Source organism: Mauremys mutica, chromosome 4 (genome assembly GCF_020497125.1).
Source record: "Mauremys mutica isolate MM-2020 ecotype Southern chromosome 4, ASM2049712v1, whole genome shotgun sequence".
NCBI lineage: Eukaryota > Metazoa > Chordata > Testudines > Geoemydidae > Mauremys > Mauremys mutica.
Window position 1 is genome coordinate 101,902,775 of NC_059075.1, and position 24,565 is coordinate 101,927,339.

At 38.4% G+C, this 24,565-nt stretch overlaps 1 protein-coding gene and 1 long non-coding RNA gene across 5 annotated transcripts in view; one reads left to right on the top strand and one right to left on the bottom strand.

The window, feature by feature from the left end:
• The window catches only part of INSC (INSC spindle orientation adaptor protein), a 198,797-nt gene extending 192,510 nt beyond the window's left edge, over positions 1–6,287 (top strand). For 3 of the 4 annotated variants that reach the window (XM_045012199.1, XM_045012200.1, XM_045012198.1), the window contains exon 13: positions 1,968–2,940. In XM_045012199.1, the coding sequence (XP_044868134.1) occupies positions 1,968–2,096 (129 nt within the window). In that variant the 3' untranslated portion in view covers positions 2,097–2,940. Of the gene's footprint in view, positions 1–1,967; positions 2,941–6,055; positions 6,136–6,221 lie in introns of those variants that run through there. The other variant, XM_045012201.1, reaches the window with a different exon arrangement.
• The window catches only part of LOC123367893, a 108,332-nt gene that overhangs the window by 14,246 nt on the left and 69,521 nt on the right, over positions 1–24,565 (bottom strand). The window lies entirely within an intron of this gene.

The following is a 24,565-nucleotide window of genomic DNA, read 5'->3' on the forward strand; positions in this document are numbered from 1 at the left end:
CAAGACCCCTTTTGAGTGCTTGACTTGGCAACTTTAACTTTTCTTTAATATAGTTTTTGTGTATAATTGAAATTGCTGGACCTTCTTACTGCCATTGATTCTGTAGGGTGCTGCTTACGACCTGTCAGGAGAAGGAGAAGCCAGCACTGTGTTAGCTTCATTCATTCCTCTAAGATAGATCAGAATGAATCCTGACAGAGACATACTTCTCCTTGTGAAGAGTGTTTCCATATTGAATGCCACAGGGTTCAATACCATCAGTTCTCTTCTTCAGTAATTATGAAGCCAGAATGTGTACTGTCAAAGTGCAGAATAAGACTCTTGCGCAGGGGGGCAGAGTGCCTTCAGTGAGTAAACATGACTATGGAATGCCTTAGAGGACAAGAGCAGACTGAGTTCCTTACTAGACCATGTTCACATCTAAATACAAGGGCTGGTTCTTCAATAAGGCTTTGTCATGCTTCCTGGGGTACCCAGGGTTGTGAGGCACCTTTCTATCACCTGACTTTAGTGTGAGGAAGCCTTGTCTATGCTTGCTGGGGGTCAGCTCCCCAGTTCCACTGGCCACTCTGCCTGTTAGAGATAGGCATACTCCGACCCCTGAGCCTGCTGAGTGTTTCTCTGGAGTGCCCTGCCCCTGGTCCCGTGGATACTCACAGTAGTCACAGTTTGCCTCAGCTCGCCACTCCACTTAACACACAGCATTTAGATATGGTTATAGTGCAAACAAGTAGAAGTTTATTAACTAAGGATAGAGATTCAAGTGACAGCAAGTACAAGTATTGGAAAGATAGTTACATATAAAACAAAACCATAACATGCATTCTAAAACATAGACTTAATTAATTAGGTACTCTTTTCTTATGTAGAGAAATCTCACACAAAGTCCTTCGTGTCTTACAGCCAAATTGGCTGTGACCTCCATTCATAAGACAAACATGCTGTTAGCTTACTCCTGAGCGAAAGATCCAGGGTGTATTTCTGCACATCCTGATATACCACAACAATCCGTTATATTTACTCGTAAAGAGGATCCCCTCAAGCTATTTATTTCATCCTGCAAGTTTCCCCTCTTGAAGATTTCACAATCTCTTGGTGAGCATTTGGCTCGCTATGCAAACAGTCATCCATTGTGAGACATTCACTCAGAGGTGAAGTAAGCTGGCATGGGCCAGTATGGCATATCGGTAAGAAAGTGGCAGCCGGTACACAGCTGATATTAAAACAATGTACCGGCAGAGCCACTGACGCGGGGTGTGTGTGGGGGAAATGGGCAGCTGCCCCAGGCCCTTTAAATCACTACTGGAGCCCTGGGTGGCCTGGGCTAGGCAGCGCTGAAGGGCTGGCTGGAGGAGTCTGGCCCCATCCCTGCCCCTTCTGTCTGAGGCCCCACCCCTTCCAGGGGCCCAGAGTCACCCACCCCACCTTGCCCAGGACCCCAGCTGACCTGCTCACCGGTAAGTCCTTTAAGTTACTTTCACCCCTTCATACAATGCCCAATATATACATGACCAGAAAGAGAAGTGTCTGTTACCTTCTACTTGAAAGGAACCTGTCTGAAACATGTCAACTCCTGGTTATCAGCCTTAAGAACATAATATTCAGTACAGTCTCACAACTCCTTAAATATCTATACATATATTTCACAAAATTATTGATGCCCAGGGGGCTACTGACTGTCAATAGGGAAGGGAAACAAAGGCACAGAAAGTGAAATGACTTGCCAAAGATCACACAACGGGTCATGCACTCAGTGTAATGCATTCAAAAGAACAGTTTCATCATCACATTGAGAGAGCGGTTTAACTGGATGAGTGGACAATTCAGTCTAATACATAGGCCCTATGTTGACCCTGTGCATGGGAGGTCAGTTTCAAGTATTGACCATTATCGGTAGGCACTGTATGTTATGGACCCAAAGTGAAGAATTTACAAATCCTTAATTGTACTGTCATTGTTTCTGACAGGCAGCCTTACGAAGACTAGCAGTTATGAGTCCTGATGGCCTTGAGGATTCAGATTTCCAGCAGTTGGTAAAGCCTAGACTTGTGGATTCCTTTTTGCTGTGCACAAATATGGAAGAGAGCTTTGTATAAATGACTAAATATAGCCTCCAAAGCCAATCGAACTAACACATGCAGAATGATGTAGTTCTAAAAATATTATTTTTATGATTAATTTATTTAAAAACTATTAAAGTCTGGTATCTAGAGGAAAAGATATAGAAAAAGCAATCTTATATCAGTGGTTTGAGCAAGTAATCCTTCCCCCTCCCTATTTTTTTCTGCAATACTTATGGACATGTCAACAGAAAAGAAAATTATTATTATAACTGTTGTCATCTTAGATTTGGGGTCAGATTTTCTTCTTGATTACACTGGTGTGATGAGATTGCATCATGATAACTAGGGAGAATTTTGTCCCTTGATTTTAAATGTTCTGACATTTTATCACAATTTCTTTGTAATTACAGTACTATTAAGTTGCCCAAAAGATTTATTAGCTTAATGCACTCATGTCACAAAAATTGATTCTTAAAAATGCAAAAATAAACTTGAATACAATAGAAACAGTACCATCTGGGCACAAAATTCTCAAGTCTCCATTGAGGTATGCTGATTTGCTGATATGTTGAAGATCTGGTCCTATTTTTTTAATAAACAGAACTGTGGAAATATCTGCACAGGATTAGATACTGAAGGTACATAAGAAATCAAATAGCCACATTTTCAAGGCTGAATTTTGAGATTTTTTTTGAGAAGTGGCTTAGGCTGTCTAAAAATGTGGTCCTTTACAGGATATATAGTTTCAGGTAATTTTTTTCTATTTTAATTACATGAAATTAAAAAATCCTGGAAAATGGCACTTTGTAAAAATCCGTATAAAAATATACCTGATTCTGTACAAAATGTTTAGATATCCACAAATAACTTAGCATAGTGGTCCCCAACCTTTTCGTCTGGTGGGCGCCAGACAAAAGACCGTGGCGGTGGTGGAGCACGCGCCGAAATGCCGCCGAATTTCAGTGGCGTTTCGGCAGCGACGCCTCTCAATGACATTACTTGTCGGCAGCAAGTGGCGTCATCGAGAGGCGTTGCTGCCGAATTTCAGCAGCGTTTCGGCGGCGACGACTCTCTATGTCACTTGCTGCCGACAAGTGACGTCATCGAGAGGCATCGCCGCCGAAACACAGCAGAAATTCCGCGGCATTTTGGCGGATGCTCCACCGCCGGCCAGGACGCGGGCACATTTAGATGCCCCCGCAGGCACCGCGGCACCCGCGGGCACCGCTTTGGGGACCCCTGACTTAGCATGTCACACAAGGAAAATGGATTTGCATTCCATAGTTGTACATGACTTCCTGTAGTGCATAAGCCCCAATATATTTTTAGTGATTCAAGCCAATACTTATTTGAAAGTATGTGTGCATATATTTTAAAAAACAGGTAAACAGATTATAACTCTGACTGAACCTTGAGTTATTCTGTTTACATAGAGAATGTTTTCATCCAAAATGTTTGAACTTTGAAATTTTTCAGTCAGCAATGTCATGGGAGTCTTTTTGCTTCTACGTCTCTCTGGTAACTCAGGAAGATTTGTGTTTTTGACATTTTGTGGTTGTTTGTGAATACTGCTCTGAATAACTTGTGGTAGGCAACTCTCTGGTGCTAGTACCTCTGCGCCCCCCTCCCCTCCAAAAAGGTAAAGAGAAATCCTACTTCCTGAATTTACCTCACAGAAGTGTTATGAGGCTTAATCCATTACTATTTGTTTAGTGTTTCGAGGTTTGAATGAAAGGCACTGTGAAAGTGCTAAATTCTCGTCATCTTCCCAGTTTTCATGAAAGATGCTTCCATCTTTTATCCTATGTATGACAAAGTCCAGCTCACTTCCAGATGTGTAGGAGCGCAGAAGAAGTTTCTTTGCTGACATCTTCTTGGTGATTTCTTATGTCAACCATGCATTTATCCTGGATAAGGGTTAACATGCCTTTTATAAATATTAGCACATGTGCAGTGACCACTGCTTTAAGCAACCACTCAAAGTTCAGATAAAAATCAGATGCTTTACAGAGATGCTTTTCTTATATGAGTGGAGATTAATTCTGCTTAGTATACCATGACTATTTTGAGGCAGCCCTTTAAGACATGACCTTGCACTGTAAGGATTGGTCTTTTGTAAAGGTTTCATTGTATTATACCAGTGACTCTGACACTTTCCTCACTAAAAGCAAATGCATATTTGAACTGACACATTAAATGGTGCAATCATTACTGATGATGTAAACCATTAAACTGGATAGCAACACATAGGGTAATAGAGTTTACTACAGGGATCCTATTAAGATGTTGTTATAATTTATCCTTATAATCCAAAATTACATATAAAGGGCCAAATTCTGCTCTGTTCCACCGTTGTAAGCCTCACTTCTTTGGCTCTGGCTAATGTCAATTACTCTGTATTTGCATTCATGTAGCTAATAGTAGAATTTGTCCCATAATGTGTTCAAGTCAACAGCTGCATTCAAAAATGGATAGGTACAAACTGCATGCCATCGTTCTGCTGACAAACGTGTAACATCCAAGAGGGGACAGAATTCACTAGTACATCTTATGCCTGTGTAACGCCAAAGGGATGTTTATATAAGGACCAAAAATAGCTATAAATAAAAATTAAGTAAATCCATTTCTTGTGTGCACGGACACCACTTTGCGCTACTTTATCAGTCTAACCTGGGTACAAGCGGAATTTAGATTGCCATAATCACATGAAATAGAACTGAGTGAATAACTGATTTTTTTTTTTTGGTCATCTCTGTGGCAGTTCTGAAAAATTTAAAAAAAAATGGTTTCAGGTTGACCCAAACCAAAAATTTTCCAAAATTTTTGGTGACTTGAGTTAAAATTTTGTTTCAGATTGAAGAAAATATATTTTTACCTAAAAGAAAATATTTGTTTTTAATTTGAGCTTTCTAAAATGTTTGTTTTTTCATGAAATTGAATTAAATTTGTCAAAGCAAACTTGTTTTGAATTGAAAAACTGAAACATTTAATTTCAAAGATGACAAAATAAAAAAAAATATTTTTTCCAGATTTTTTTTTGTGTGGGACTGGAACAATTTGGTGAGTTTAACACAAATTTGGCTCTGGGAGCCTGTATGTCTACACTGCAATTTTATAGTCCTGCAGTATGAGCCCAGCAAGCCAGCTGTAGGTAGTTTATTGCAGTGTACTCCCAGTATCACACAGGCAGAAGAGTACTTTGGAGTACATCCAACTCTTTGAAAGTGCAACTAGTCAGTAAGAGCTGATAGAAAGAATACAAATACTTCAGCGCTGACTCAGGGAAAGCAGAAATAATAGTAAAGGTGCAATGGTGAACCAGGACATGTTTATAGTAGGGCATAGTACAAAGGGAGAAAATCCATAGAAAAACACAGCCAAACAACCCTTTACACTAACCACATATTGGATCACAAGTAATGTATTGATTCACAGTACAACTTAGTCAACAGCCCTCAAGATCCTGTACAGCAGAAAACAGGGTGGGGTGGAGGTGGGAAGAAGTGTGGGGGCGGGGCGTGGGGCAGAGCTGGGTTTGAGCACCCATGGGGCTGGAGGAAGCTGGTGCCTGTGGTTTTTACTAAATTGTGTTTCATGTTTTTGTTTTGTTTTTTTGGAAACCAAAACCCCAAACATTTGAAGACAAAACAAAATGAAAACTGTCATTTTCAATTGACCATTTAGACACGTGTTTTTGTTTTGTATTTTTAGCTGAAAAGAAACAAAATGGCATTTAAATTCTTAAATTAAACATTTTCATTTAGAATATTGATTCTAAAAAAAAAACCTTTTGTTTTGCCTTTCCACGGGAAAAATCAATGTTTTAAATCAGAATTGTATGCAATGTAGTTGTAGCCGTGTTGGTCTTGTCTCTCTTACCAACACAAGCTGGTCCAGTAAAAGATATTATCTCGCCCATCTTGTTTCTTAAATAAGAGTTGACAGTTTCCAATGAAAAATTTCAGTTTTAATGAAACCATATTTCTTAACAGGAAAATTTTGTGCACCAAAATTGTTACCATCTCTAAAATATATGTATTCAACCTCACTGAAGTCAAGGAGCTGCAGTGGGGTACGTAGGGCAGAATTTAGCTCAGTTACTTTGGAATCTGACAGCTATGCTTGCTAAAAAAAATTTCTCTTCATTTCATTTCTCAGAACTGTTTTTTAAATTGTATGTTTTCGAAATGTTGAACAAATGGGCCGTGAACTGCAAGCTTCTTTGTAAGTTGTTTAACAGACCTTATGACTTTGGACTATGAACTGAATATTTGTATTGAAAATTATATTTAGTTCAAGTATTTACAGATATTTTGGCTCAGACATTTATTCACAGAATAAAAGTTTATACTTCAATGTATTGTGTGTCTATTACATTAAACATTATTTACAGTGAAGGTTACTGGTCTGACATTATTTGTTTCAAAAAATGACTTTAGGTACAAAGAACAAGACCTATATTTATAAATCCACCTACTGACATATTCTGGGTTTTGCACAGCTAGCAGCTGATTCTAACTCCCCCCCAACAATGGTAGAAAGCATAAAAAGACTGTATATTATAAGGGAAAAATTAAACCACTGATGATGTGTTGGGTTTTTAACCAGAAACTCTAAATGTCTCCAAGAACTTAGAAAAGTTAAAGGAATGGATAAGCTAAGGCAGATGCTCAATAAGAGCATGTCCCATGGTCAGAAACCAACATACCAAAAGCCTAGTCACCCACTACCTAAAGGCACAATTTGTGGCATATAGAAAAGACGGAAATTCTTCAGGACTTGGTTCAAAGAGGAACTCCATTGCCAGCTTGAAATCTTAGGGCAGGTCTATATGGTGTCTCTTTGACTTTCTTAGCAGATCTTCTCTAACCAAGATGTAATGGATCAGCATGTTGCATGGAAATCCTTTTGACGTCAAGTTATGAGAACAAGACATCTATAATAGAGGACTTGTATGACGGGACATAACAGGCCTTCATAGCCCCCCGCTGCAGTCTTACTACACCCTGCCCCAGGAAAAGTGCAGTGAAAGTGGGTCCTCTAAGCCTGCCTAGAAAGGCTGCACAGAAGCAGCCAGTCAGAGCCCAGCAGGCTCAGATAAAAGGAGTTGCAGGGCTTTAGTAGGTCAGTTCCTACTGGTAATTTAGTGGTTTTTTTTCCTTCATTGAAACTTTTCACTGGAAAATAAAAATTTCCCAACCCCACTATACTTTGGACAGATTGAAGTTTGTATTGGCAGCCATTGCTGAAAAATATTTTAACTATTGAAAAGCATCTTCTCTTGAGAAAGATCCCTACGTACTTTACAGACTATCCAGAACTGCTCTGAAATGCAGCCAGTCTTGGGGGTAAAGTCAGCGAGGGCACATCAGTGTGTGTGCAGTGAGAGTGTTTCTTCAAGATAACCCTAGCATCTTTATTTTCTTTACTCTTTAGGGTTCCCATCTAATTAGAGACAGACTGAGGAGATGCTGGTAAAGGCATTCATCAGCCCAAATAAAGGGAGAAAGAAGCTGAACAGTTGGCTGTAGTTGTGTATGTTCACTTGAGAACTGAAGGAATTCACTATCTGAGGTACATGCACAACGTGTCATTATTAAGTAAATGTTGATCAAACCTGAAATACCTAAGGCAACCAATCAAACCCTGGAAACAGGTTGTGTGGAAATTCAGATGTCTGTTTTATACTGTAAGCTCTCAAGAACAAGGTCTGGCTCTTGCTGTGTTTGTACAGTGCCTAGTACACTGAGACCCTAATGTTTGCGACCTCTCAGGGCTGCTGTAGTAAAAGGACTGTTAACCATGATAACAGTTCATGTGAAAGTATCAGCGTTTTCTTTTGTCTCTTTAATATTACATGATATAGTTCCTGAAAATGTTCTTGCAACCTTTAGCATATCTTGTGTTCATGGATGGTGAATGCTTACTAATTTTACATGGTTTTATCTTAGACTACTGCCTATTCTGCTGTGGTATATTTTCAATAGCAGTGTTCATGAAGTAAGAATAATTGAACGTAAAGTGTACTCCATAAATAAATGTGTTGTATGCTAGATTATTAGGGAGTCTTTATTATCAGACAGTACTTCTGTTGCTTCTTATCTTTTTCCTTCACTTATTTCCCTCATATTTTCCCTTGACCCTCTTGCTGTGATGATTTTGTAACGGGCTTGTTAAATTGTATCATCTGTTGACTTTTCTTTTTGCACATAAATACTCTTTTCCTTTTCTGGTAACAATTTTTGTAGAAACCTATTACATTCTGTACAGGTGATACGGCCTAGAGATTGTCCCTTATTAAATAGCTACTGAAGCCCTACATAAGTCCCATTTAAGCTTTCAAAACAGAGTGGAACTAACCTGGTCCATAGGCTTGTGCTGGGCCAGGGCACAGGGATGAATTTTAATCCATGATTACATTATAGCACCTTTAAGGAGACTTAGTGGAAGCTAGAAAATCAGGATTACTGGATAATACTCCATAAATATCTTATTTTTATAACTGGTATGGCTCTCTTTCATTTCATCATATCTAATTGGAACAGACACATGTCTCACCAGATTTAGTTTGGTACATAAATGTCCTTTTTATTCCTTACCTGATTGTTCTTGCTGTTGTCAATCAGTAGTTGTGAATTATCAGTGAAATGTTCAATGGTCCATAAACTCATGGTACATTAACTGTGTGTTACATATTAACTGTGAAGCCAGAACATTTGTACTGCAGTCATGGAGAGTTGAAGAAGAGACATGAAATGTTAATACACTATGAATTCTTGATGACTAAGGGAGGGGAGAGGAGTCACCAATGTAAAGGGAGTTAGAGTTCCTGCTATATGAATGAAAAGCCCCTTTACCAATTTTGGTGACTCAGTATTTTACTGTATATTTGTCAAGTAGTGAATATGAAGAGCTCCCCATTCAATGATGATCTGTTTAGGTTGTAAACTCCTAGGGGCAGGACTATTTTTGTTTGTTCAGTGTTTAGTCAGGTCCTGGTCTATGACTAAGGCTCCTAGGCACTACAATACTACTACTACTGCTATTACTACTACTATTAATTTATGATAATAGGGGAAGAAAGATAGAGACCCTCATAATCCACTGAAGGTGGGAATGAGAGAAGAGTAATAGGTCCATGTAGTAGGTCCAAGTCTAGCAGGATCCTAGAGCATGGAGTGTGGGGATCAGCCCTGATGCTGAGGCCTGTACGATTATGTCAGAGAAGAGTGATTGTTATGCAAATATTGTTACTAGAACTGGTACAAACAAAGTAGTTTTGCAAAATAAATTGAAATGTAAAAGTTGCTTTCCTTTTGAAGGGTTCTATATTGATTTTTGTTTTTTGTTCTTATTGAAAAACTTTTGAGGATTTTGTTACTTAATTCCACTCTCCTGCCAATCAAAAGTATTGGCATTATTGAAATTGTTCCTTCGCTTATTTTCCTCACATTACTGAAATTGTTGTTCAAATTCTAAGTTTATCAAAACTGAGTTTTGATAAGATTTTGGGGTCACTTTTTGGACAACTTTTTTTTTTAAAGGCACAACATTTTTCACAAATTGAAAAAATTTCAACAATGCTGACAATTTTTCAAGATAAAATTGTTTTCAAAAAGAGAATTTTTTTTCAGAGAAACATTTCGTTTGGCATATTTCAACCAGCTCTACTTATTGCCATACAAAAGCTATTTTAATATAGCTGTAAATTATAATTTAGAATATTAAAATAAACTCAGATCATAACTCCTATTTTAGTAATCCTGAATATAAAACAGATAGGCATAGGAATAATCAAGAGATAAAAGTTTATTTAGAAAAAGCAGCTTAACATTATTTGATCATTAGCTTGCTTTATAATGTCTTGCAGCATACAAATGAATAGCATTGACTCTTTGCCTATTGGCATGAATGGATAAGTTATGTATTTTAACTGTAGTTCTGAGGCTACATTTTCAAATGTATTGTACTTATTTTTTATGGATGAATTTCTATTTGCCTGGAACTAGAAAAGAGAAAATTGATGAAGGCAAATAAAACTTTTTGAAGTATAAAATATTACTGCTCATAAATTCAGCTACAGCAATCATCTCATTTTAGGGCCTAGTGATTTTTCACTAGAGGAAGAAACAAATCCATGACAACTATCCTCCTGGAGTCGCACTTTCAGAAACCACTCCACTGTTCTGTGAATCTTGGAAGCCCCAGTGATGAGGTCAGCAGAGATTAAAAGATTTTTCTCTCACTTCAAATTGTTGCCACACTGTAACTTGGCATTTTCTTATTAGTTATGTTCCATGATGTTCCAAAACAGTTATTTGTGCTTTTTTATCCAGGGTCCAGACTCCAAGGTGTCGGTTATCAAGGCAAAATTCTGTCATGCTTTTTGACTCATAATAATAAAGTTAACAGAAGTCCTGTCTTTTTAATTTAGAGCAGCCGTGTAGTTGTGCTCTCTACAAACTGAAGGTCTGTTTTTATGCTGTGGCCAAGTGCCAGGGTATATATGGAGTGAAAGCAAGTGGTTAAGTCTCACCTACAGAGATTTGTCTTGTTGAATAACCAATGAAGCATACTTCACTTGGGATGATCTTTGGCTCTTAGTGTGTTTACTTGGTGACTGTCTTCCTTCATGTGTCCTGTGGACTTTTTAACTTTCTCCAAAAACTTCTTGAGAGCTGCCTTCTCCCTATCCACATCAGCACAGCGGAGAGCTGCAGCCCTCTGGATAATTTTGATTTTATCAACACTCCTCTTCTCTTCCCCACGATTTGCAACTCTTGCCCACTGAAGAGCCATTGTGTCTTCAACCTTTTTTAGAGGCATCTTCTTTACCTTTAGCTTATTCATGCTGGACTCTCTTAAAATCCACAAAACAACAATCAAGCGAGCCACAAAATCGATGCTTTTCCTCTTCTAGGTACTGTGAGTTATTAACTTTCTTTGAACGTTATTGCAGCTTCTTTCTTGGAAGGCTTAAAGTTAATTATTAACCAATTTTCTCAGAGCAGATTGTTCTTATTGTTCCCCTGTTGTGCCATCCTTTTAGCTGATTTAATAAACCACCTGATAGGTTTTTACTTGAACTACTGTTAGTTTCAAGTCTAGCTTTCTGAAGATAATATGTAATTTGAAGAAATTGAAACTGAACAGATTTTTTTTAAGAATTAAAAAGCACTAAAAGGAATCATATTAAGGTCATCTCCATGTCACATTTTTATTTTAAGATTGTTCTTTTTTTGTAACGAAGATAGTGTAGCTATTATTCAACCTGATGTTAACTGTGACTGTTGTATTACGAATGCCAGTGATAGTATTGTTATGAGCTTGGTTCAGTCTTGGTATGGGTTGAGTTGAAACCTCATTGCAACTGATGTGTGACTGCACCTGTCACTAAAACAAGGCATAATGGAGTCTACTCAGAAACTAGCCCCATGTAGGTGGATGGTTCAGCTGGATATCGTTCTGGCCAGGATGGTGGGTATGTCTGCATGTGTGTGAAAAAGAGAAGCTGGGGCTGCAGACAAGATGCACAGAGAGACTGAGAGCAGAGAGAGAAAATGAAGCAGCAGGTTGTAAAGCACAGTGCGACCTTGGGAGAAGCCTAAAAAAAATGCTGAGTAGAGGTGCTGGCTGAAAGAAGCTTGGGCCTCAGGAGCTAAGAAACTTCTCCTTTTGCTCCTGTGGTCGCAGAAGCAGGACTTTGTATATTCCTTGTAAATGAACAAGATTGCATCAAACAAAAAATGCCTGGCACCACTATCAATTTCTACTTCGAACCACAACAATCCCAATACCCCAAATTTTGAGTAGCTGCTCAAGTTTAAAAAGGGGTAACAATATGTTAGTCTGTAAACTCTTTGTGATTTCGGAGAGAGATTAAGCCACACAGTGGTTTTAACCCCCTCCAGCGAAACAACCAAACAAAAACCTTCAAAAAATATTCTGGTTAGGAATGCATCAGAAACTCCGGACATTGGTTAAAATTATTCCAAGAGCCAATTTTTGATATGTTTTATAACATTCTGAGGTAGAACTTTAGTACTCTGAATTAGAGAAGGACAAAACCATTTGGATGTAAGCCTTCATCCAGATTCACAAGGGAATCTTCTTGAAGTTTTAAAAAGGTTTAGTAAATCTATAACGAGAATAGAATCTATTATTATTCAGTGTAATGCACCCGGAAGCAGAAACGATGAAATACATCCGGAAGAACCACTGCTTTTATATTTGCAGGCTATTGAGACTCTGGGAATATGAAAAATCTCAAAACACACAAACAAAACCCATGTTTGTTGTTCTGAGATTTCTTTAGGAATGAACTTTCTCTGAAATATGCTTGTCATAGATTGAGAATAATATCAACAAACTGTGAAATTCACATCTGGGCAGAGAGTCTCCACAAGAATTCCCCCTTAACTTCTCGAAATAGAGAGGTTTAAGTGCAGAGCATGTGTTGTATAAGTCCTTGGCACAGAGGTGGATTTTACAGACAGTTTATTGACATTATTCTCTCATCTATATGGATTTAGGTGGTGTTATTTTATAAGAGAATAGGGAATAATAATTTTCTGTTTTAATTTGACATGTAAAAATATAAATGGTGAAAAGTAATTCAATATAATAGGGTACAATGAAAATTTTTACAGCTAGCAGACACAGAGGACCGAAATGAGTGTAAACATGTGGAACTCCATTGATGATGTAGCCCCTTTATCTGTAGAACCAGATAAAGGCTAGACCTTGTGTTTGAACCTGATCCAATGCCCACTGAAGTCAACAGACTCCCATTGACTTTAACGGGCATTGGAGGAGGTGTGCAAGGGAAGTGAGGGTACAAATATCTATAAAGGCTGAATGCAGCTGGCCAGAATCATAGTCTCAGCACTCTCCTTTCTAGCTCTCCAGAATGTTAGCCGTCACTAATGGAGTAAGAAAAAGACACCAGCATGATATGCCCTGATCACTGGAATTGGCAAACCCCAGAAAGGTCTGTTTGCTGCATCTCCTTACAAAATATACCTGGATGTCTGCTCTCCCTGCACTTCTTGTAACACAACAGTTGAACACGGTGGAATCAAAATCTGAATTTGTAGAGCTTTTTGTAACATCTGGTCCAGGCAATTATTTTCATCAAAAGGAATTGACATATTGGAATAGATCTTCAGCTGGTGTAAACTGTCTTACTTCTGGCCCATTCTGTACTTTGTATACTGATACAACAAAGCTGAACAGCAAATCTCAAAGGGCAAAAGCTCAATTTTGTCATTGTTTTAGTAGTATGTGTGTTCTTGGTGAAATATGTTCCTGTTATATTTAGACTCATCAAACCTTTTTCAGTCTATACCTGATCCTTATTTTAGAACCAATAATTTTTTGAATTCTGTATTCTTGGAAAACATCACAAAAGTAGAACTGTAAGGTTTATAAAATAATAATTTTATAATATATTATATAATAATAATATATATAATATATAATATATATTATAATATCACTAATAATTGCGTTAGTGATATCATTATTTCTTTGCATTTTTTTCCCTTTTCAAACCCCTAACTCAGCCAGGGTTTGGATCACATTAGTGACAGGATTTCTATAAGGTTGCTTATTCACTACTGCAAATTAAGAAAACAGATTTCATTGGAAAAATATTTGCTACAACAAATAAATGCAACCCAAAGCAACACATGTCTCTGAGCATTCTCACTGTATGATACACTGCAACCAGCTTTTTAAAAGCTTCTTATAGATTTACTTAAGCACTTGCTGGGGAAGGTGTGCTGACATCTACTGGAAATTTAAAACACTTCATCATGCATTTCCAAGTCTGCTAGCAGGACGTATTTGGTTTAGGACTAGAGCTGGATGTATGATGCAAAAATGCTTCTACTGATACTTGTGCAAATTTTTAAACAAATCTGCTTCAGACATTTTTTGGGTTATGTTGGTATCATTTTCTGTGCAAACTCCTATAGTAAGTTTTTAATAGTGTGAATACTGTAAGAAAATGAACAGTAAGCTCTCATAATGGACTACTCTCACAAAAGTGAAATTTAAATTTGCTTTCTGAATATTTGCATCCCAAAGCTCATTGAACGAGTTATGTTCATCTGATTGGGGAACAGAAACAAAACTAAGTGATTAATAGGGTCAATCTCAATTGAGCAACAACACTTGGCCTTTGAATAGCAACCCTTAGTTAAAAGAAAAAATTTAAATAATTCACTGAGTAATTTTGGATAGAGAGGTGAAACTTATGCATCATGAAATGTATTAAGTGACAATGATTTGCTCAGCTCTAAGTAAAACTATATTCTAACCTTAGTATTTTGGGACTAGATTGTGACTTGGACTATGTATCATGGAAGGGAGTAAGACCTCCTGTTACATCCTTACGTGGGATTCTTGAACCTTGGGTTCGGGTGTGCAGGAATCAGAGGACTGCATGTCTGCTTACTCCCTCCCTGGAGCAGTTGGGTGGGGAAGGTGCAGAGTGGGGCCACAGAATGGGAGGGGGGACTATGCTCCCTCACACACACACAGTAACCGGTCAGTATGAATCAGTGTGAGGTGTGTCATCACTTGCTGCTGAGGTAGGCCATCAACAAATAATTCCCTGTAGAGCAAGGAAGAATTGTGCCTCAGAGGTGCATCTGAATTACCGTTGCCATTTATACACCACCTTTGCCTCAGGGCTGTGCCTAAAGTTACTAAGTATCTTATAATTTTCCATAATTTACAAAGTATGGGTTGTATAAAATGGTTGTCATACAATTAAAAGTAATGAGGCCGGGCTGTGTGTTCACTTAACTACATGCTGTGTTTAATATCATTCTACTGGCTCAAAGTGAATGTTTCACCTGGCATTCCCACACCTATTAAATGTCCAGTCTTTGTATGAACAGATAGAACTGCATGATTTAGAATGTAAGAAAAGCCATTCTGAGTCAGACCAATGGTCCATCTAGCCCAGTATCCTGTCTTCCAACAGTGGCTGGTGTCAGATGCTTCAGAGGAATGAATGGAACAGGGCAATTATTGAGTGATCCACTCCCTATGGTCCAGTCCCAGCTTCTGGTAGTTTAGGAACACCCAGAGCATGGGGTTGTGCCCCTACCATCTTGGCTAATACCCATTGCTGGGCCTATCCTTCATAAACTTATCTAATTTTTTTTTGAACCTGGTTATACTTTTGGCAATCACAACAACCCCTGGCAATGAGTTCCACAGATTGACTGACTGTGCGTTGTGTGAAGAAATACTTCCTTACATTTGTTTTAAACCTGCTGCATATTAATTTTGTTGGGTGACCACTAGTTCTTTGGGGATTTTATTAGGTGAATACCCAGCATTTTGACTCACAATTATCCAGTTGGGTCAAACTCCGCTGCAGCCCAGAATGTATGTATCTATTAGAACTACTACAATAATTAAAGAGACACTTCTCATTTTTCTTTTCTCCTAATGCCCTTGCTTGGACAAACAGCGAGGGCATTAGGAAAAAAGAAAAAAGAGAAGTACAAGATTAATGCATGAGTTGAGTGTGTTTTGGAAATGCTTTTTGGGTGTCCAATTTGACACATCTTTAAAGAGGCCTGATTTTCACATACTGGGTGCTCATCACTTTCTGAATTTCAAGCCTGCTTATGGTGTCAGGTTAGGCACCCAAGATCACTTGTCACTTTTGAAAACGTAGGCCTGTTAGTTTGATTTTGTTTAAGATGTCTTCAATGAGATGCTTCATTAAGGAAGTGGGAGAAAGTTTGTCAATAATTGAATGTTAAATAGGAATATTTTCAGAAAATTAAAGGGCAAAAAAGGATTAAATATTCCTCCTGAAGAGCTGTGAATCCAAACTCAACTTCATCGTACTACTTAGATTGACAGTGACTAGAAACCAACAAATCTTTCCTTGTCCAAATGGAGAAATGCAAAAAAGTAGTTCCCCCCAATTAATGCTGTTTGTTTAAACTGGCTTGCTTAAATTCTCTCACTTTGCATAATCTAAAAACAGTTTGTTTAGTTTTTTTATGTGTTTTTTTTTCCATCTAGTTCTCACCCCCATCCCTACTTTACCTTCTATGGTACCTATTTTAGTAAAAACTACTGGGTTGCTGATCCAAGCATTTTCCATCCACCATTTTCCAAAATAAAACACTTATTCTTGGAACAGCTCTGCTGTCATTCATCAAAATGCAAACCTGCTATTTTCTGACTCAAAGGCAAGACAAGAGCAACCACATGGGGATTTAACAGTGGTTTTACACCTCTGAGCATATGGGTTGTTATAATATCCTAAACCTGCTACCTGCAGTTCAGCCTTGTGAAAAAGGTCACATTCCAAATAGGAACAGTTTCTCCAGTAAAGGGAGATCTTTCTTAAAATGTTGTTTTTCTAGATATGAGAATGTCAGGTGAAACAGATTGCAAATGTGATAGTCCAACTTATGTTCAGAATTGGAACTGTTTGGCTGTCAATCAGCATTAAGATGTGAAGGTCTGACATGACAGTTTTCTGACTTGTATTAATAGGTTTTAATCCCGCATGTTACCGTGTCCTGACATACCTGCATTGTGTTCCTGGTTTGCTCAGCTGACAGGTTTCTATCAATCTATCCATCTTATTTAGCTGACCTGGTGCAGATTTATCATGAAACAGAAAATACATTTTTTTTCTTACTAAGATCCCCATGGGTGTATGCAAATTCATGTCTATTCACTGCTGATTGTTTGCATGCCTCAAACTTACTTTTACTGCAGACCTTAAAGTAAACATGCATTCCTAATATGTATACAAAGATGCTATGTGCATTTTCAGTTAATACTTTTCAGACTCAAATACTTTGCTGGATCAGGCTAGAGTACTGAGCCCCTTGCAGATCAAACCCTGTGTAACATGAGCAACAACCCACTTGCACAAATAAAGGGTTAGATCCTCAGCTGGTATAAATCACATTGATTCTTCGTGCTACAACAGCCTACACAAATTGAGGATCTGGTTCAAAACCTATAATGTATGGTAAAAGATTTAGGATACATAGTACTAAAATCTTTCCCAGGCAATATCACATGATATCCCATTAATAGTTACAGTAAAACTGTCTTTTCAAAAATGTATTCCATAATCATGGCAATTCTTGCTTTCAATTGGAAAATATAAAGAACACTTACATTAGGAATGGAAATTAGCCTGAATAACATGCTAATTATTTACACTGCTATATTTGGAGTCTGTTAAGGTTGTTAGTAGCATTTTTCTTGGGTTTGGTAGCCATCATGGGGCCCCTTTCTCATCCTTTCTGAACCAAAGCATAAGTGTGGACCATTTTTGAAAGTAAATGAAAGTAACAATTGTGATTTTATAATGAACCACAAGAGGGGGGAGAATGAACATAAATGAAAGGGCTTGACTTGAAGAAACACGAGGATTTATAACAAAATGAACTACTGTTAGATTTAAAACAATATTGTAACACCAAACTCCAGTACTACATCAAATAATATTTGTTTGTGGAATGAAGACATTCAAAATAGTGGGGAGATCCCACTCCTTTGTGTGCTGTTTGTTCAAAATCATGCCTCTCTGAGGTCAATGGACAAACCACATTTCCTGTTTGCAAAATAACATGACAATCTATTAATCTCTTGCCTTACTGCCTTGATCTGAGAAAAATGTTAATTATTTGACAAAAATAGAGATCATATGACCTGAATAATCACTGAAAAGACCTCATTTTCTGCTTTAAAATTTTTTTTCCTGTTATGTAAAAGAGCTTTCTGCCTCTAATAATCTGGGGATTTCTTTCTGGTGTATTGATACCAGGAAAACTAAATAACACTTCACTGAAGCCGACTTGGAGTATGACAGACAGTAAAATTCCTAGTCCTTTATACAATGGTTCTGACCTTTGTAAGAACCCCCTGACCCTGTATCTCCACCTCACCCTAGGAGTTTCCACTTTTCTGTTTTCCTGCCCACTCTCTCTCTTTGTTTCTGTCCCCATTACTTTTTCTCTTCATGCTTTATTTTACTTTTTATGCTTTCCATTTTTATTCACTTTCCCTCTTCATCTTGCTTTTTGTGCCCCTCCCCTGGGCCATTCCCCAGCCCTCTACTCAGAAGAAAGCTCAGTCCAGTTCAAGGGGTATCACTGGTGGCTCTGTGAGCCCAGAACATGTGCACTCTCAGCTGGACTGAATATTGTGAAAACAGATACACAATGTTTTGGCCAGCTACCTGCTCCCTGAACTGCTAGCCCTGGATGTGTAGTGGCTCCTCTGACCAACTGGATTAGGGAGGAGAAGGGAAGGAAGGTGGATTTCAAGAAGCCATGCACTGCTTTCTCCATGCCACATTACAAACCCAGGATTATGCAGCTTTCTCTCCTCCCTCACTCCTGTGTACCGCGTATGGACCAGTGTGCGGCAATCCCTCAGGAGTGAGCACACCCCTGGGTTAGGAAGGCGAAGGACTGGCAGGATTGGCAGCAAAGTAGCTTGGAAGCCATGACATTGCATTTGGTGGTCATCATTCAGATCCTTACCACTGCTGCTTTGCACTTCATTACCACTGCCCTGATGGTCAGAATATTCCCCATAGGGAGTACCGTTGACCTGTTGTTAGTTACAATTTTGCCCATCTTAATTTCAACCACTGTAGCTGACTGGCACAGGGGGAGACATACAGCAAGAAATTATGAAGAAAGCCAAATTAGAAGACAGAATGTTGATTACCATTGCCATTTGACTAATGGCAACATGATTGTATGCACAAGCACTAATGGTGTTTAAGTGGTTGCTAGAATGAATGCAATTAATGTAATTTATTTGTCAGAGTCCAAACATTATTACACTCAGAATGGGATGGGAGGACTTCATTCTTAGGCTATCACCATATGAATTTGAACAACTCTTTTCACTAGTACTGATTGTTCTTCCAGCATTTAAAAAATAGTGGCTATGATTTCATTTACACTAAGTGTAGCTCCATTGATGTCAGTCAGAGTATTCCTGATTTTCACCATGGTTCCACAGATTAAGTTTAGAAGGGGACAATTGCGATCATTTAGTTTAATCTGCATAATGCAGGCCAGAGCATTTCACTGATTGATTCCTGCAGGAAACCAATAATTTTTGGGTGAGCTAGAGCATATCTTCTAGAGAGATATCTGATCTTGATTTAAAGACTTCAAGTGAGAGAGAATCCATCACATCCCTAAATTCCTCCAATGGTTAATTCCACACAGTGTTATTTCAAAAAATGTGCCTCGTTTCTATTCTGAATTGGCTAACTTCAGCTTCCAGCTATGCAATCTTGTTATGCCTTTGCTAAATTATAGAGCCCTGTACTATCAGAAACCTTCTCTCTATTTACATACTTGTGGATTGTGATTAAGGCACCTCCTAACTTTCTATTGGACAAGTTTAAATAGATTGAGCTTCTGAAGTCTCTCATGGTATGGCTTTCTAAACCTCAAATCCTACTTAAACTCTTTCTAGTCCTTTATAATTTTGCAACATTTTTAAATATAGAAACCAAAACTGGAGACCGTATTCTAGTAATGGTCTTGTTAATGCTGCATATAGAGGTAATACTATCTCTCTGCTCTTGCTTATACATCCAAAGATCTCATTAGCTTTCTTAGCTAAATGGCTTTGGGAACTCCTAGTCTCCTAGTCAGTTTTTCAGCATAACTTCTAAGTCCCGTTCAAAGTCTCTACTTTCCAGGATACAACCCCCCATTCTGTATGTGTGAGTTACATTCTCATTGTTCCTAGATTATGATTGTACATTTGGCTGTGTTAAAACACATGGAGGAAAGCCAGGCCATATGTCAATAGAAAAGCTACCATTAACTTCAATGGGACTAGGATTTCACTCACGCTATTCAAATGAACCCAGCTCAACAAGTGATCCAGATCATTTTCTACAAATGATGAGTTCTTATCACTCCACCAATTTTTCAATTATCTTCAAACTTTACCAGCAAAAAGTTTCTTTTCTGCCAGACCTATACGAAAAGAAAATCGGCCATTACAATTTTGTTACGAACTTGAACCTGAGGAATATGCGTCACCTTAGATTGTGGAGGTAGAATCTAATGTGATAGTCAAAATTTTATTAATTTCCCATGAGTATGAGGCATTCCTTCTTTGAAGATACAGGACACCTGCTCCATTACAGTGATGCAATGTGACAGCTGCTTGAAAGCGTGTTTCTCTCACCAAGAGAAATTGGTCCAATAAAAGATATTACCTCATCCACCTTGTGAATCTTACTGTCATATTCAGTGTTCTGTTTTCTATTTAAATTGAACATATCTGTTATACATTTTTTTCTTTCACCTAATTTAGAATTTTGGTATTAACACCCTAAGTAATCTGAAATGTTAAATAATTACTAAATCTTAACTGAGTGCCTTAGTCACAATAGTCAACTGCATGGGGCCTTTACAATGAGGTAATTCTTGGTGACAGCCTTTAGCTTGGGATCCAAAACTTCATTGTAAAGTCACCAACAAAGGTGACCATGGCTATATATATATGTTGGTGATTATATATATCTATATATCTCAATGTCCAACACAAGCTGAACCTATCAAGCCTGTATTCACTAACTTTTATTTCATTTCTAGTACAGATTGGAGTGCTCTTCCAATGTCAGGTAGGGAAACCTTGTGAATATGGCATGAGGAAGTAGGGTGTCTTTTGGACACCAGCGCTGATTTCTTATATATTGATAATTTAAATGCTGCAGTGTTGTCAATGCTTGTGACTTTTTTTGGTGAGTCTCACAATAGCTGGTGTTTTTCTCAAAGCCCCAGCTCCTGCGGTCATTTGAATATAAGGGACCCTCATCTTTCATTTTAAACATCTTCTAGACTTCATGGTTGCAGAGAGAAACTGTACAATAGTGAACATCAAAGGCCCCCCAAACTGGAAAGCAAATAAAAAGAATACAACATTTAGTATATTTTTAAAAGCTCATGATTTTCAAACACACTCATGATTTGTTGGGGCCTGACTCATGAGTTTTGAACACTTGGGTCTGGCAATATTGATGTTATGAAAGTATCTCAGGCCGTGATCGTATCCTCTGCTTCCATGAGTGGAGGCATGCTTAGATGGATTCTCCCCAGGAGAACATTGATGCAGGGAGTGGATGTTTCTTCAGCATTATATTCTTTCCCTAACTGAGTGGAAACTCCTTTTTCAGGAGGTCAATGGTGAATGAACTCAGTGGTAGAACTGAGGACAGAAACCATAGGAGCCATTCACTATGGCATTTCATTTCCCCCAGAGGTGGTGAATATTTTCTCTTAAGATAATATTTCTTGAAGCAGCATTAATTTGGGCACAGTAACTGCAGTCACCTCAGGGAGGGGATTTTTTCAAAAGCTTAGGATGGCAGCTCAAGGGCAGCATGACATCTGCAAAGATTACTCCTAACTTCTCCCCATCGTGGGAAACTCCCCGTCATAGGGTCAACCTTATTGAACTTTCTCGTGCTTTACATTCTTCTCATGGGTATTTAGCAAGGGAGGGTTCAATTTAAATGCCCCTTTGAAGACTCCATTTGTGATAATATATTAATTGTGCACAACTGTGGGAGTAATTTCCAACATTGAGGAAAATATCTGAATAGGAGGTAGAATTAACAGTTTTTATCTCCACCACAGAATTTTACACTTGCTTCTCATTATAGCTTCACTCTATGGCTTGGGTACTTTGGTTGACCAAGTAGGAGTTGCCAGACTTTCTATATAATGCTAATTAAATAGAAGACACAAAGCATGTTAAATAAGCCACAGGTGCATTTTACAATATATTTTTGCTATTGATTGAATCTTCATAATAGTTATTGGGGAAGCCGGTCAAAATGTAAAACAAGTAATCAAAAAGTAAAATGCTGAAAGTGATTTTTACACAGTAATTGTTAATGTTGCTCATAATAGTAATATTAATGTCTGGAGATGAACTGTATGATGAGCTATGGCTGTTCAAACTATTTGCTACAATAAAGCTAACAGTAAAATGCCATACTGTATGATTACAGTTTAAAGAGACAGATCTTCAGAAGGTGAAAATTAGGGCTGCTCCTTTGTAACAAGTGGAGCTACACCAAGTTACACCAGCTGGAGCTCTGGCCCTTTTTTATCCCAAAGAATTGCTTGACCTACCTGACTAGCATGAAGGCAATGTTATATTTACATTTCTGCCATCTGTACAACAACATCTAGATACAGTGATGTGTTCCAAAGGAAATGTTTGTTTTTGAAGTCTTCCTTTTTCTTTTTGTTTACTGTCAGCTATTGGTTAGCAAAATACACAGAATGAATAGCAAAGCTTATACTAAGTCTCTACCAATAAACAGTTAGAAATAGAACAGCAATATTAGTTTATAAAGTGTACAGTGCTAGAACAGTGGCTTGGAATTCAGCTCTGGTTCTGGAACGAGTAAGTTACCATTACAGTGGTAACTAGTCTGCTATATTTGCTGAAATAGATAGTAACGACCTGAGAACTTTCAAGTTCCACGCGGGACCTCAGGAAACTCTGACTGCTTCCTTTTGTTGTCTTGATGTTTGGGAAACCCTTTAGGCAGGATGCTAGCCTATCTAATGTACATTGTAATCTATCAAATGTACATTTCCTAGATTTTTATCAAATGATAAACATGAGGTGCCCTGAGACTCCAACTCTAAGAAACAAAACTAGATAACCACAAATAGCATTTTTCATTTTCCCCGGTAAGAGCTGTAAAACCCTGAGTTAAATCTCTCTGCCAAAATGCTTTTACGTGAACTTCACTTCCCTGTTCACTAGTTGTACTCAAGTTAATTAAGAGCAGCACTTCGGTCCTCAACTGCAGTTTCCAGGTTGTTCACTGAAGGGGGTGTGACCACTCCGAAGACTGGATGCTGTTGCTTTGCAGCCCCTCAATGGAATGGGTACTCCAAATTGCAGTAGGGGGGCTCCAAAGTCTGGGGCATTTGAGCTATAGCCTCTGAAAAGATTCTTGGTATGGAAGATGGAAATACTACACTGTTAAAATAACAGTGGTGAATGGACTGTAGAGCTGGGATGAAGGTAGATGCATTTCACTTGGATTTTATTTACTCTTTTTTCCCCCAAAAGGGGGTGATGATTCTGGTGTGTGGGGAAGGACAAGGTGCAATGCATATTTCAGAGCATCTTTAAGTGGCAGTCAGAGCTGTCCCTTGGGTAGGGTGAATCAGGGCGATCGCTACGGGGCTGGTGCAATTGGCTGTGTGGTCAGTCTCGGAAGAGACAAATCCATCACTTCTGCCCCCACCCTGCTCTGTCCCCTAGGGATGGCCCTGGTGGCAGTTTTCACACTTAGGGAAAAGTCTGTTCACTCTTTCTTCTGTTCACTCTTTGCTTCTAATTACATTTTTTGACTTTCTAACGTGGTCCTGTGTGTACTGAGAAATAACAGCAACAGGAATGCATTTAACACCATGCCTGGTGTCTTGGTAGCAGAGCTTAGTACTCCACTGTGGGGAGTAGCAGGTTCAGCACCAACCCCAGAAGTCTTACTTCTTGGGCTGGCAGAGGGTGAGTGTAATGCATAGACAATGAGCTCATTCTGCAGGTGGAATGTTCAGCTGCATTGATCTTACGGCACACCCAGCCTGCTAAGATTTTAGAGAAACACCGGCTCTGATCTGAAAGGAAATTGTGCTGCCATTGCCTGTATTTTTGGTAGTTTAACTTTCAAATTTAATAACATTTAAAAAAAAACCCACAACTTTACACAGGAAGGCTGACACAGCTACACAGACACAAAGTAATTTCCTAGAAATGGCAAATACAATAAGCAAAACCCTCTAATCTCTCATCGTGTAATCATATTTTCAGGGAGTCAACCAGCCTCACTGGCTACATTGAGGTCAATTCTAAACTGTGTATTATATATATTAGACATCCATTAATGAAGCATAAATTTCATTGACAATCCAAGTGCCAAAATCAACTTGCTTGGTTGCATGTTTTGTATCTGTATTGTTATCTTACAGATCTGTTCCATAACTGAAACAGTGGGATCCTGTAGATGTAATAAGTGGTGTGTATTTAGCAGAAAAGAGTGGCACCATGATCATGTTAAAGTAGCATAAGTCTTCTGAATTGTAACTAGCTGAAATTCTGAAGTTGAGGGAGTCTTACAACGGCTGTTTAATAAAGGCCACCAAAAAGATCATGCTATCGAAGCCAAGAATATATGGGCAAAACTAATTTAATTCATTCCCACAGCTAAGGGTGAAATGAAAGCAGGGAAATATGAAGTTAGGGCTTCACTTTAAAACAGCCCTTATTGACTGAGGAGGACTGAATGGGAGTCCATTTAAGATCCCATCAATACTTCGCTTTGCTCAGTCATGGGGGTCAATGCAGAGCAACAGTGAGGTGCTATGTTCCAGAGCCAAGTATATTGCTTCTGTACTGCTTCCAGCTTCTGCCAGCATAATACTAGGTTT